Here is a 15,611-nt window from a genome sequence, read left to right as displayed (position 1 = left end):
GGTGTCCCAGCCCCCGTCAGAGCTACGGAGCTGTTCCGGGAATAAAGCTTTTCCAACGTACAGCGCCTTTTCTTTTTTTTTTTTGTTTTGTTTTGTTTTGTTGTCGTTTGAATGGCGTTGGGGGTGCGCATTCACAGCTGGCGAACAATTGCGTAACACGCAAATCCCGCAAAACTCTGCTTTCTGGTGTTTCTGGGGAAAGCAGTTTTTTTTGTTTTGTTTTGTTTTGTTGTCTTTTGAATGTCGTTGGGGGTGCGCATTCACAGCTGGCGAACAATTGCGTAACACGCAAATCCCGCAAAACTCTGCTTTCTGGTGTTTCTGGGGAAAGCAGTTTTCTGGAATGCCAATAAGCGCAGCCTCCTTAGGGCGGGCAAATCCAGCCGAGCACGCTGGTGCGAGGAAGGGCGGCGCAGCCCTCCCCCGAGCTGTAGCAGACAGCTGTCACGCTGCTCCGTGTAGCTGGGTGCGCTGCTTGAGTACCGTGTGTCCGTCTCTGGTGCTGAGCAGCCCTCTCTGTTCGCGTGTGTTCGTGAAAAGGCACATCTCGCATGGTGGCTCACGTAGTACCAAACGTGCCGGCGGCGAGGACGCGCTTGGCAAGGCTGTGCAGGATTCAAGATCGTTGCAGCCAGCTCTTTCTCCTGCGTAATACGGTGGTTTCAGGAGGTGGTGCGGTGGTGTAGTGTTGGTGTGTATAAGCAGAACTAAAGTTTTCATAATGGGTGACTTAAGTCATTAAACCACAATTTTTTTGGGGCTATGAGAGTATTCTTCATGAAAGATGCCTACGTACCAGATTTGGGTGGTTAAACTGGTGACATCAGTCAAGTGCCAAAACTTAGAACATAAAACTTCTGCATTTCAGACATTGAAAATAATTAACACTGGATTTTTAGTCTTCCAAATGCTTAATCTTCTTTATATTTGGGTGGGGGTTTTTTGGTGGTGGTGGTAGGGCTGTTTTTTTGGGGCTGGGTGTTTTGGGGTTTTTTTATGGTGTTTTTTTTTGTTGGTGGGTTTTTTATTTTGTTTTTAGTTAGAAAAAAAAGCATTTGCTTAAGATAGTTAGTAACACATTGAAATACTAATTTTGGTCAGATGATAGGTTATATTGCAGTACCTGCTGACGGGTCGTGTTTAACTGATGTGAGAAGCATAGCCTGTGGCTCTAAAAACTGAAGTAAAACTTGCATAAACTTTCCACGTCTTCACGAGAAATTTGGAATGCATATGTTCAAAAAAATCTACCGAGGCAAGACAAAACCTAAATCACAGGGTAACTATTAGTTGCATATGTAAATTGCTGTTACCACATTCTCTTATGGGAAAAAAAAAAAATAGTTTAAAAAAAGTAAGTTCATACTTGTGAAATTCAGGGACAGTTTTGGTAATGCCATTTGCATGCATACGTGATCCTGGTTTCTGTTAGGTGAATTGAGGTTAGCTTTTATATCTCAGTATATTTTGCTTCTCTAGGGCAGAATGTTCTAACCTGTGAGAAAGGAAAAAATCAGAGAAGAAAGGAGATGCAGGAAAAACATTCTGCACGTTTTTGAGGACTTAGTATGGAAATGCTGTGCGTCCTGTATATTTGAGTTGATTTGAGTATTGTAGTGAAACTCAAAAACATCTGCTTAAAAACAGGTTTCTAGAACTATTCTCGAAACTTTAAACACATCTGGGCAGTGTTTGTTCTTATAAACCTTTGGAAGAATCCTTGAGGTGCAATTCAAGATCTAACACATTTTCAGCGTTGGCTTTTTAAATCGGAAGCTCTAGTTGCTCCAGTTGTTGCATATAATCTTTAATGTTACCTTCCAACTTTTTACCTCCTTCTTTCCAGTAAATATTTAATGAAGATTGTATTTCTGTGTTTTGAGAAGTAAGCAACAGGTATTTTACAGAAAGTATAGGGAGGAAATAATCTAGACATCTTGGATATTGTAATCCTAATTCTGTAGTCCTAGGGATTTAAGTGGCCTCACATTTTCAGCAAAAGAAACTCGGCAGTATTGGATGAAACCGCCCATAGCTTAGGGTCCAGCCGCCTGTACTTGGAGTTCTTCTGCATCAGCTGTCAAGTATGACAGTGTTTATTAAGCAACTCAGCATCTGATTTCTACACTGCTTTGTGCTTTCTTTCTCTCCCACTCTCTTTTTCCCCACTCTCAGTCATTCACTAAAAATATTCATGTTTTTATACAGAAAATGTCCAGGAAAACAATCTTAATTTCCCCTCTAATTTTACAGTTAATTTTGGAACTTTTGATGGTGTGTGTATTTGTTTAGTTAGTTCTTTTTAATCACTGGAAAGTTTAAAGGGACAAATTGCCAACATGCATAAAATTGTGTTTAGTCCCTTTTTTTTTTTCTAAATCATTATTTGCATTCTGTTCCTGCGGGACCGACTAGAACAGATGTAATCCACTGGAGTCATGAGCCACTTGTCAGATACCAGCTTCAGGGAATCTGTCTTTGATCAGCTTTGTGTGTTACAGAAAGGTGTTGCTGCATGGAAAGAACAATATGGGAAGGCTTTTTTTTGCCATTCTTCCTGTTGAAAATATAGTTTTTATTTCTTCCTTGCAGAGATTCTGAAGGACCTGGATGATTACTATGAAAAATTTAAACGAGAGACAGATGCCGTGCAGAAGAGAAGAATGTTACACTGCATACAGAGAGCCTTGATTCGGAGTCAGGAACTGGGGGATGAGAAGATCCAAATCGTTAGTCAGATGGTGGAGCTTGTTGAGAACAGAACGAGGCAAGTGGACAGCCACGTGGAACTGTTTGAGACTTGTCAAGAGACTAATGATACCACTGGAAACAGCGGGAAAGCCAGCCAAGATAAGTCAAAGAATGAGACAATCACACAGGCTGAAAAGCCCAACAATAAGAGATCGAGGCGGCAAAGGAATAATGAGAATCGAGAAAATGCTTCAAATAATCACGATCATGATGACATCACCTCAGGAACACCAAAGGAAAAGAAAGCAAAAACGTCCAAGAAGAAGAAACGATCCAAGGCTAAAGCAGAGAGGGAAGCTTCTCCCCCAGACCTTCCTATTGACCCTAACGAGCCAACATACTGCTTGTGCAACCAAGTCTCCTATGGAGAAATGATAGGATGCGATAATGACGAGTGCCCCATCGAGTGGTTTCACTTTTCCTGCGTGGGACTCAATCATAAACCAAAGGGCAAATGGTACTGCCCCAAATGTAGAGGAGAAAACGAGAAAACTATGGACAAGGCCTTGGAGAAGTCTAAAAAAGAAAGGGCCTACAACAGGTAGTTCGTAGACTTTTCATAGCGAAGCAAAACAGAACCACCAAACCAGTGTATTTATTGTCAGTGTCACCTTTGTTGAGGTGAAAGGATTGTAAAATGTATATTTTTAAAGGAGGTTTAAAACTGAACCATTCCTGTTACAGGGACGGCAATAAGCAGTTTTGTTTTTCATTTGGTAAACTGTAACAAGACTGTGGTCTGTGGACCAATGTATTCCAAAAGTAAAGTTATAAGAGTTTAAACTGAATATTCGGGTTGGTCTTAAAAGATAAATTAATACGTTTCGTTTTGGTTTTGGTTTTTTTTTCCAGTGCTGGTAGCACTCTACCCATTAAAATTTTGATGACAAATATCTCTGAAATGTAATTTCGTTTTCTTTATTGAAGAATGTTATTTACCTTTTGAGCAAAATTGTTAAATAGTTTAGCCATCTGGTTGTATCCGAATAAAGCTGCAATACATTACAAATGTAACTTGTTTCCATGATAAGCAGTGCAAGAGCAAACAAAAGGAGGGTAAAATTTGGTTCCTGCTACAAAGTGTCAGTATAACAGTTCAATAGCAAATGTTTAAATAGGCTTAGAGGATTATTTTTAAAAAAGAAAAGTTAATGGTTAAATTTTACACAACAAATATTTTATATGCCGGCCAAGTACCACAAGGGCCATTTTAAAATGATTGAATATGTTTTATATTTAACCAGGAAGTGGTTTAGTAATGAGACTTAACATAAATGAAGCTTTATACTGTCACAGATAGTAATGTAGCAATCCTTAATTTGTTTAAGTTGTATAAATGTACATTTTTAAGTGGAGTTGCACTTACTGTATTATACTTGGAAATGCAGCCAAATGCCATTGTGTAACCAATGTGCATTTCCTGCTGTATGTATGAAAATTGTACAGCTGTGATATTAAGAAATAAATGAAACAACTTTGACAGTTTGCTTCTTTAGCAATCATGTTTAATGATCATTCATATAGCAAAAAAAGAAAACCCTAACAAACCAGTCTTTAACCTCAGCAGCTCCAGCAAGCTGCTGCTAGGAAGCCTGAAACTGTTGTAGTGGTAACCAAATTACAGTTCTGATAATGGATCTTCATAGAACCAGCAAGGTCGCAGGAGGGCCAAAATAGTGTTTGACTTTCCATCCGACTCTACTCTTTTTGTGCTTGCAGTCACTCCCAGACCTCGCCATTTATCTGAAAATCGATAGTATAGAGCTGATCTTGTTCGGTTGTTTTCATGCTTTTACACTACAGATATAAATCATTCCATGTTTATCAGCACAAAGATCTTTCGCGTTACAGCATTTTCAGAGTGTTATTGCAGCCATTCCAGGGGAGGCATTGTTATTCTTCGTGGTCACCTCATACGAAAATACACTGTCTGTGCCTGAGGTGCTGTGCTTTACATCAGGTATCCACATCCTCTGTCACTTGGCTTTATAGTGAAGCTTGACCAGATCGCTTCCTTCACCTGCGTGGCTGAAGGGGCCGACACTCTGGCTGAGCTGATTTCCTCTCCTCGTCCCGCTGGGGGCCTTCACTGCAAGTGCAAAGGGATGGGACCAGCAGTAGGAACGCCGTGGAAGCAAAGGTTCTGAAACCTGCTGGGTCAGACAAGAGTCTTGTAAGAATATGGGAGGCTGGGGTTGGGGATTTTTGGAACACAGCATTCTCTTAAAATTTATAATTGTGTTGTTTTGCTTCTCGGACAGTGAAACCACTGAAGCAATGCTGCTTTTTCCCCGATGTATTCCAGCAGGTCTTTCTGTTGGAAATAGGGCAGACAAGGTTTTGGATCCAATTGCACACAAGGCAGTTGAAGGGGCTCAGTGTTTTCTAAAGATGTGCTGGAAAGCCCCGAGATGCGCCGCATCAACTTGCATGGATATTCCCTGCCAGAGAGACACACCCACAGTGACAAGCAGAAGTCCTGTTTTACTCCTAAATAGGTACAGCGTGTCTGCGTGCGCGTGCATTCATGTTTCCAGTTGCTATAGACGGTCATGTCACACTGAACCACCTTTGTCCTGGGCAAACAACCACTCCGAATCACATCTCCTGCTCCTGAGGTGGTTTAGGGTTGATGTGTAATTTCTTTAGTCTCTTACCCCTCTCTTTTCCTCTTCTCTCTAAAGCCTTCTTGTTTTCCATTCTCCCTATGCACTTACTGATCTTTCCTGCTCCTTCCTCCCTCCCTCCACTTGCTGTTGTTGTGGCTAATCCCAACATTTCTGGTCTTTTCTGTCTCAGCCATTCTGTTGTCCTCCTGCCAGCCACTGCTGAGAACATCAACACTTAGCAGGACTGTACTCATGAAACTCCAGTGAAACTTTAGGTAGGAGCTAGTTTTGAACAGTAGCCTTTTTCACGATACGTCCCGTGTTGGTTCTGCAGGACATTTTGAATGTGAAAAGCCAGAAGAAAGCAACAAAGGTGCAAAGGAGTATGGTAAGAAAGTTCCTCTAAAGATGGATCGGTAAGGCAATATTTGTACTGCCCTTAACGAATGTGTTTCCAGCTACTGAAGGTTTGCTGTGGTCTCCCATATTTCAGTCTTCGGCAGCTTTTGACCTGTGAGGCAGCTTGGAGGTACATCCCTTTCCATGTTTTTTCCAAGACTTGTGTTATCTTCCCAGCTGGCACTGTTACAGGCTGCCACGTTATTCTGCTGCTTGATCCCAAGAGTTGACTGGACCAGCGTGGTACTGTTTGACAGGTCTAGTTTCAGTTGATGGGCACAATTAATTACTTTAGTTAGATTTGAGGGACTCTGCTGTGGCACTAAGCTCTTTGTTGGTGGTAGTGAAGCCATCTCATGTTATACTGACACACTGCCAAGTGCTGCATACTGTGCAAACCTTGTTCTGGCTTTGGTATCTTGTCTAAAATGTCTTTAAGAAATGTCTTTACAAATCAATCGTCCGTTCTTAGTTATTTGCAGTGATTTTAATGATCGTGAGAAACTGCCATCCTTTGAGCCAATTTTTATTATTTTTGTGTGATAGATCAGCTAATTTGCAAGCTTTCTTATATTGCCTGGAAGGGTGTCTGTGCTGTCATTCGGGGAGATTGTCTGCAGGTTTGAAAAAACATGTGAATCTCTTGGTGACCCTTTCCTTCCAAGGCTGCCAACTAAAGGTTTGAGTGAGAGGAAGGCTCTTCTGGGAACTGAGCTAAGGCTTCTGACTCATTTCCCACCGGCCACTGAGCGGCTATCAGGTATGGTGGCATTAATACTGTATATGAAAATCAGCAGGTGTTTGTTGAGCAGCAGGAGTCGCAAACTTCTCAATCTTCTCATTGAAAACCTTCAGGCAGCTGTGAGCGCCGCTGATCTGTGGTAGGTGTCACAGGTAAGTCCATATTGTGCTGATGAACCCTTGAGCTGATGACAGTCCTTCCAACTACTGAAAAGCTCCGTCTCAACGCTGCAGCCAAGGGAGCCGGCAGCAGACCTTATGTCCCGTCCTCAGGTGGCAGATTTGTTCTGCAGTAGGGCAGCTGGCAGTGAAAAGCTGGTGCGAGGCGGTGGAGAGGGAGCTCTTTGGGTGCTACGTCAGCTCCGATTGCAAAATGTTCCCAGTGGGACAGAGAGAGAGAACCACCACGAGCCTGAAACAGCAGAGCAAAGCATCAGTTTCAACTGTTCTATCACCTGAAAGCATCCCAATTAAGCAGAACTACTGTCTCCATTAAGCAGCAGCAACCCTGGCCATGTGTATCATTAGGTTTAAATAGGTTTCTTACTAATTAAGCGCAGTTGCTGATTAACTGTGTCCTAATTTCGTGGAGCGTGCAGAATAAATACAATTGAATCAGACTGCTCCACCGGTCTCATTTTTTGGTAGGGTATTTTTAGTTAATCTTTTAAATTGTAATAAAAATGAAAGAGAGAGACAAAATAGTGTAAACTGTTTCACAGAATAAAATACAAAAAAAAGTTCTCTGTAATAGAAGTGCTTCAAAAGAAATTTGAATATCCTTGGAGTGCATTCCGTTGCTTTAGTCAGACTTACTATCATTCTCATGGCCTATTTGCGCTGTCTATGTAAAAACCCCCTCCTTGTGCTAGCCAGAGCTCGAAAGAGCTAACAGTTTCTTGCTTCTGAGAATCAAAAGTTGTGCGAGCATTCAATGTAAGGTCAAAAAATAACCAAGCTAATAATGTTTCACACAGCTTCTTACTTTCCCGGGTGTTACTGAAGTCCCAAATGTAACAAGTAGGAGGAACGACGCAGTAAGGAAGAGCACCAGAGCAAACAAAATATCTATAGGAAGTGCTGAGAGACAATATTAAGGTTTCCCCTGAGTTCAGGATGCTCAGATTACTTTTCCCAGTAAGCGTTTTTTGTTGGTGGTAGTCAAAAATAGCCAAGGAACCTGTGTCTCCTCGCACAGCGGGGGGAGCTGTGGTAGCAGCCAGGGCAGGAGCGTGAAGGGCTGGCGAATTTCCCCAGTTGTGGGCTTCTGGTTGTCGGTGTGTGAAGCCCAATTACCGCGTTAAATTCATCCTTCAGCTCTCTTTGTAAACAGGTTCATCAATGGTGGTTACCATCCCTCGGCCCCAGTGGGCATTACTGTCCCCTCTGCAGGACCTCACTGCTCTTGCAGCTCCTCTGGAAGAAGACAAAAGGTGCTCGATACCAATCTTTTTTTAAAAAAACAGGTACCAGCGTTTAAATTTCTTAGCTTTTACTTGAGAAGCGTAAGAAAACATTGTGTCTTAACATCCTGGAAAAGGACTGCTGGCTTTGCTGTCCTCTCCAAAATACCTCGGTAGTTCAGCTAACCATTCGTAAAGGCTTTGCATACTATACATCTAATGTAAGGTCATGAATTCTTGAATGCTGCAGTAATGAAGCGTGTGGAAGTAACCCCGGTTAGATGGTTCGTTGCTGTGTAGAAGTCAAAATTCCTTTCAGTTGCTGGCACGAAAATCTAACCTCCATCCAAATTTTAGGTAAGTAGTGAATCAGGGAGCAAAAAGTGTGTCTGAAATGGCAGAATTCCTTGCAGTACAGTAGTTTTGAGTTTTCATATATGACCGTGCTGTATGCATCATGCACCTTTGTCTGTCCCCCCAAAAAAACTTTTAAGGCAACTCCTCAGATTGCTTATCAAAAGTAGTCCTGTGGATATTGACAGATTTTTAATTTTTAAGCTGCTTTAAAGTTGTTTCTTTTATTTTCAATAGCTTGCCTTCATAAGTCAGCCTGCCTATATGGCTGTTGGCCGAGACTGAGGGCTGGAAGGGGCTCTGTGGGAGCTGCAGAAGATACAGGCAGTGGGTGACTTCACACTGGTGGTGCGTCAGGTTTCCACGCGGGCGCTGGCTGAACTGGGCCGACACTTCAGCTTCTGCTTCATGCTTTGGGGAAAGGATCACGATGCAAAGAAAATGGAATGATTGCTTGCATTTGGCTTGCTAGTGAATCAGGTAAGGCCCTAAGACATTAACATATATTGGGCTGGTAGCTCAGCATCATAAAAAAACATATATATATATGTATATATACACTTAAAATAAACTTGGATCTTATAAGTGAATCTTGTAAAACTTGGGTATGACACACAGAGTCACCTTTATACTCTCACTTCGTGGAAGAATTAATGCAATTTAAATGACTGTTGTCCTCTTGGTGCCATACATCCTGAACTCCCTCATCATACAATACACTTCACTAGTTCAATTTTTTTTTTTTTTTTCAAAATAAATCAAACTTAAGGCAAAAAAAAGGTTTTTAGTGATAAGGATGAGAAACCCAAGTGAATTGTGCATAAATGATTTACCTGCATACAGAAAGGGAATGTTTTGCTGTGTTAATTAAAAGATATGTATCAGGGGACTTTTCTTTCTGCCAGCCTCCTCTCTCCTTGAGATTTGCATGGTTTCATTTGAAATAAAATGCTCCGTTCTCATAATAGCTTCTTCAGTCTTATAACTTTGGGAACAGACAATTTATTGAGAGCCATATCAGAAAAAGATGAATTGTTAGATGCATGTTCCACACAATGATTTTATTCAACAGCTAAAAGATTAAGGGCAATTCTTTCAGGAAAGTCCCCTGAGTTCGAGTGCTTTAGTTTGTAGGTGTCCCTGGAGGACATCAGAAGTAGAAGGAAATGGATGTAACATGTCTTAAACTTTAATCAAGTCTAATCTATGGTCACAGTTACTTAAAAACTTTGATCGTGATGATATCACTGTGGCATAGTGTCACCACAGAAGAGAGAGATGATTGCTTGGATGCCCTGATTTTGTATTTCCATGCTTTTATTGGGATTTGATATATTTTATGTTTTGTCCCAGTTTTTTTATCTGCTGAGCCTTTTCTGCTTGGATTGGAGACAGCTTCAAGAAGACAAAAGTAGTATTTTTAAATTAAAATTACTGATACTGCTCTCAATCTTTGTTATTCACACTCATATGTTGTTGGGTTGTTTTTTTCTGGAAAAATAGAAGGTGTCCTCAGAGCTCCCTTATGCTGAGCCCTTAGGATCAACACAAAGAAACCTTTACAAAAGGAAGAGAGGGACTTGTGAAGGTTGGAAGTAAGGCTACAATACCAAGGTAAACAGCTGGACTTCCATATCAAAAGTAATCCTTCCTGGGCCGTAAAAGATTTGAAGGAGTTCTATTTAAATAGCTTCAAGGGAAACAAATTTCCTGAAAAGATAAACATAAAGTACGTGACACTTTTGCACTTCTGCTAGTTTTGATGAAAGGACTGGAGGCTGTTAACGTGCAGAGGCAGTAGTAAAACTTTGCGAAGCCAGAACTGTGTCATGCCATATGAGGGAATATTGAAGAACTGTTGGAAGTGGGTTACCAAGGTGTCGTATCACCTATAGATGTTATTTTACAGAGGTATCTGTAAAAGGAGGTATCGCCTGTGTCCGCAGCGGTTCCAAGGGAAACAAAAGAACCTTTTTTTGTGCAAGTCAGAGGCCAAGAGTCCATTTATTGTGTCCGACAGAGCAGAAGCGTGCAAAATTATATTTGACCTCAACCAATAGCTAAGCGAGTTTCTCAAAAAAGCGCAAGTATTAACTTCCATGAGTAAACCATTAGTATTTTCCATAGGTAATGGAGGCAAATGTCAGCTGCTCATATTTCAGAAAATATTTCAGACATTAAGCGGAGAGATCTGTTATCAAATGCTACTAGTGTATAAAAGGTGAAAACAAAGGAACTTCTGGAGAACTAGCTGAAAAGGTTTGGAACAAGGCTCAGGAAGAAGAGGTGCCTATTTTTTTGATGTAAATCTTACTTTAAATGTTTCATTAAACTTCAGGAGGGTTCATTGTCCCATCCCTTCTATCACAGGGCTTTCTTAGATCAATATCTTGCTTGAAGTAAAAACTAGAGACACAGACTCCGGTATGCTTTCAGTGCAGGTTGCTCCATTGTGTGCTGGACCCTCACCTGGTATTTCTGGACAGCAGAGATTCCCTCCAGTGAAAATACAGGTAAGGCATCTCTGCCCAGTATCAGGCAGCTGCTAGAGTCTGTTCTATCAGCATCTTGCAGACATCTTGCTGGTCAACAAAGTTTTTTGTCTTTGGGGTCTCTGTGCTTTTATGGAAACCACCTAGGACATGTCCTACTCAATAGACAGACAAGGAGTTCTACACACACTCTTTTTTGCACTTTTTTGGGGGGGTTCAGAAGGGTGTAATAATACACACGATGAGTGGACGTGTTTCGTTCTCTGCAATATACTGAATGAATCTTTGAAAGCTTATGTATCTCCTTACCTATCAATTACTTCTAATGGACAGTCTGTGGTAGTGTATCCACCCTGTGGACTCAGAAAATTTGTATGTGTTTGCAGAACAAGGTCACAGCAATAACTACAGAGTCACTTCTCCTTGTCCAGCGCTGCCGGAACTTAGGCTTTAGGATACAGGGTTGGGTTTCTGCTATAGGTGCAGGAAGGATTGCTGTAGGATTGGGATTCCCAGCAGCAACTGTCTGAAGGGAATTTCCCTTCACAGGGATATTAACATTTCTTATTTCACACCCTCCCAAATAATTTCAGGTAAACTGGGATGATCAAGAAGATGACCACAGGACAGAGGTGAAAGGTTTGTACATGAATTATGCTGGGTGTGCAGACGACTGCTTGTACATAGCATGATTTGGAAAAGGTTGTTACGTAAGATCATCTTAGAAAAAGCTAAAAGAACAATTTGGGGAACTATGGGCAGGTCAACCGTCACTTCAATCCCTGGGAAAAATAATGAATGAGTCCCCTTGGAGCACATTTGTGGGCGCAGGAAAGTGAATGAGAGCGTTCAGCGTGGCTTTACCAAGGGCAAATCATACCTGACCAGCCTTCTCTCCTTTGGTGACAAAATGACTGGATTTGTGAATGAGGGGAGAACACTGGATCTCATTCACTTCAACTTTAGCAAGACTTTCCATGTTGTCTCCCATAATATTCATGCATCCAAGTTGGGAACTCGCACTCTGGATGGGTGGACAACTGGATGTGTAAGCAGCTTTTTTGGATGGTTTGGCTCAGAGGGTCGTGGTTAATGGGTCATATACCTTATTCCTGGGAGCTGATAACGAGCGGAGTGTTGCAGGTCTGTCCTGTGACCTCTCCTGTTTAACGTCGTTATTGGTGAACTGGAGGAAGTGGCGAAGGGCTCTCTTGTCAAGGTTGCCGGTGACACCCATCTGGGATGGTGGTACCAGTCAATAGGCTCCATGCTGGGGCTGCCATCCAGAGGGACGCAGACAGGCTGGCATAGGGGGGCAACAGGAGCTTTGTGCAATTCAGCAAGGAGAGCCAAATTCACGCAGCTCTCCAGAAGCTGACAGGGAAACACCTGCTCGCTCTTGTTTCAGGTGTAAGAATCTATTGAAGCATTGGAGACGAGCTTGTCACTTCATCCATGGGGATCAGCACTATAAAGTAAAAGTAAATAAGCATAGTGACCCTGTTAACCCATCTTTAACCGACCCTGACACAATTTGGCAGCTCTGGAGTCTTGCAGGGTGATTTTTTAATTTTTTTTTTTCTTGGATAAAGGTATTCCATGGTGATTTCTCTCCTGTCAAACACAAATGGATGAAAATATATCACCGGCTTTCCTAAACCTCTTTCTTCATCAGGGTGCAAGAGAAAGGAGTTCCTGGATTATATAATTTATCTGAAGATTTATGCTTTGGTTTTGCTGCAGCTCAGGTAGGTTCCCTGGTCCCCACAACTCATTTCTGATCAACTTTAGACAAATTCAAAGCCTGACACCCATTTTTGGCTGCTGCTTTTTTATTGCTATTTGGGCACCTGGATATGAACAGAGCTGTTGGAAATGCTCTCAGTGGTAGGAAGAAGTCTGATGCTGCAATTCTACACAATTCTGAGTTTCCTAAATAAACTTCTGTAGCAATGGGATTTTCTGAGCTTAACCATCCATGTGACTGGAGCAACGTGGAACTTGTCTTCTTTGTGGTGGTGTTTTCATAATCACAGTGTTCTTTTTATAAATCCCTTACCTCAGGAAACAGGATATTTGCAGTGAAGATATCATATTTATCAGAAAGGAAGATGAAGTTTTTGATGAAAAGGATGAGAGGAAACAGCATAAAATTGGGCACAGGCCTATATTGTGGGTCGGGAGCTGGTGCCTCTGCCACCTTGTCCTCTGTGCAAGGCATGAAACCCCCAAGCTGGTATGGCCATATTTGCTGCTGTGATGCCTGGAGGTGCACAGCTGGGCACAGCAGCAGTACCACCCCTTCCCAAACTACGTCGATGTTAGGGGCTCTGGGGAGAGATGAAGCTTTTCCTAACAGAGCTGAACCTGGTCCAAGCGACACCTGTGGGTTGTCATCTGCCTCAGTGCACAGACTTCATGTCCTGGGACCTTGACGTGAAAGATTCAAGCACTGATCGTGTATGGCCATGGTTGTGTGCCAAAGTGTATACAAGAAGCAGGAGGTGTCCCACATAACAGTTTTGCTGACCCACACAGGCAGGTTTGGGACTGTTTTGGGAAAAAGTGCTCTGCAGCAGGCTGCTGGTGGACATTATGTCCCTTTCTTGCTTCGGGATCCCAGAGGGGAGGTGAAAGTGGCTGGCAAAGTCATGGAGAAGGAGAAGGGCACTTCAATCATGTTGCAAAAATAGCAGCTGTCAGCCTTGTGGGTGGGTGGCATGAGCCAAGGATTGAACGAGCGAGTCCTCGTCTCCTTGTGTGCCCCGGGAGGTCATGGGGCAGGGTGCTCCAGAGGGCCACTGGGGCCTGCCCAGCCCCAGAGGGCGTGTAGACCATCAGCGGGTGTTTGTCTTGACCGTGGTAGCATGCCTGTGAAACCACAGTTTATCGATTTGCTGCAATTTATCTGCTTTATGCTAATGGAGAGCCGTTTCTGCAACTTTGGAATTTATTTAGCCCAAAGCAAGAGCAACCAGTTCTTTTGTGTATACTGGAAGCCTACTGTAAGAAGCAAGGGTGAATGTGAAGAACAGGTGCTGTTGTAGAAGACTGGGAATTGGGACTAAACTGTCATTCACGTGCATAAGCACAATTCCCACCGATTTCGGATCTCCCATCTCTGATTATCTATATGCACAGTGTCTTATCACCCAGTCCATACCACCTTTCCCATCCTTCTGTGCCCCATTCTGCTCTCAGATGAACCCCTACAGCTTTTACCAAAGCCTGTTGGAATTTGCAATATGTTTTACATGATATTTTAGGTCAGTAAGTCTGTTTTCTCAAGATCCAGTACAACTGGGGATTCGTTTTGCTGTAATAGTGGGTCTTGATTTTTCCTAAGGTTCTCATGATGCAAATGTTACCCGGCTTTTATGGGATTGCACACATTAAATTACTCTGTATGATTCCCTGTGCCACTATGGAATGTCTTGCCCACAGTAACTAGTTAAGTGCAGATCGGTCAATCATACCATGGAGAAAGGGTAAGACAATTGCTAAATATACCAACAAGGAAAATAAATTGGTGTCTATAAGTTGGAATTGCTAGTTAAAATGTTAAAAATATGAATATAATAGGATAGTAGCAGTTTAAGAATTTAAATATTTGCAAAAGGGCAGAAGCAAAGATTGAAGTGAAGGCAGACAGATACCCTGAGACATTCTTATCAAAAGAATGCTCTTCTTCTGCGTCCTGTTACCCACAAGAACAAAGATCTGTTCACTTGCCTTACATCAGATTAACTTCCAGTATCGGCATCAAAACCTCTCCACTTGTCACTGTGTTGTGATCCCAGACCTAGATTTCCTACCGTGAAAGACCAGACACTGACAGCCCCTTGAGCCATCGTGCTCAGGGGTCCCCGCTCCTTTTCCTGTGATGCTGTCCAAGGGACGACAGCCGCCCCTCCGCTGCGGTTTTGCCCTGTCATTTGTGGCTCGAGGCTAGCCCTCTGCTAAACCCCAACTTGCCTGCAATTTGTACTGGTCCCGTGGAAGTCCTCATTCATATACAAAGTTAGGAGAGAGTTTGGAGACACCTGAAGGGAAAAGCTTTTGCCCGCCCCTGGTCCCTTCCCGTGGGGCCACCCACGCTCTCCGTTGCAGGAGCCAGATGAGTAAGCGTAGGTGAGACGCAGTGACACCGAGTACGCAGAGGAGAAGTCCTATTACACATCTCCTTGTCGCTGCCCCAACAGACCTTATGTGTGTTTCGCAGATGGTGCGCTGAACCTTTTAGCGGGAGAGCGAAGGAACGGCGTTAGTAGCTGGGGAAGCGGTGGCAGCAGCTGGGAATGTCTCATCTCCCCGTTGCACAGGAATGAGACCCGCAAGGGTTACGTCTCACTCAGCCTTAGGCAAGCGATGAAAGAAAAGAGACAGCTCGAAGCCAGTGGCGCAGAAAGAGAGGGAAAGAAAGAGACATTAAAAAAAAAAAAAGGTCTCCATGTGTGAAAAGTTGTAGAAGGATGCTGCAGTGGGGCTGCCAGAGCAGCCTGGGCAAACCCTGCTAATTTCAGCCTTTATCCAAACCTCTGTGGTACACGTCTGGGCCACAGGAGAGAAGGTCCTTCCTATCAGTTAAGGACCAGTCTTTATATCCTTTAATTGCAACAGAGACTCACCCTATGAATGGTGAGAGGCTCCAGCTGTGCTACACTGAGATTATCCTTCCTTTTTTTTCCTTAGGGTTTGTCTCCACCCCACTTTAGGAAGGCACCGTGGAGCCCCGGAGAGGATGCTGTATGTTTCTGAGCACTCACTCGGCTCCTCTCTAGGTTCTCAAGTTCCCGAGGCCACTGTCTGCTGCCGGTGCCATCGCTCCCTGCAGCTCAGTTGCCTGAGTGAACTTCATCTTT

At 43.0% G+C, this 15,611-nt stretch overlaps 1 protein-coding gene across 1 annotated transcript in view; it reads left to right on the top strand.

Moving 5' to 3' along the window:
• The window catches only part of ING1 (inhibitor of growth family, member 1), a 6,623-nt gene extending 2,392 nt beyond the window's left edge, over positions 1-4,231 (top strand). The window contains exon 2 of the mRNA XM_009892136.1: positions 2,593-4,231. Within this exon, the coding sequence (XP_009890438.1) occupies positions 2,593-3,296 (704 nt within the window). The 3' untranslated portion in view covers positions 3,297-4,231. The remainder of the gene's footprint in view (positions 1-2,592) is intronic.
• The last annotated feature ends 11,380 nt before the right edge of the window (positions 4,232-15,611 follow it).

The sequence above is a fragment of the Charadrius vociferus genome, unplaced genomic scaffold, assembly GCF_000708025.1.
Source record: "Charadrius vociferus isolate BGI_N301 unplaced genomic scaffold, ASM70802v2 scaffold218, whole genome shotgun sequence".
In the NCBI taxonomy this organism is placed as follows: Eukaryota; Metazoa; Chordata; class Aves; order Charadriiformes; family Charadriidae; genus Charadrius; species Charadrius vociferus.
Note: the sequence above shows the minus strand (reverse complement) of the source record. Positions and strands in the feature narration are given on the sequence as shown.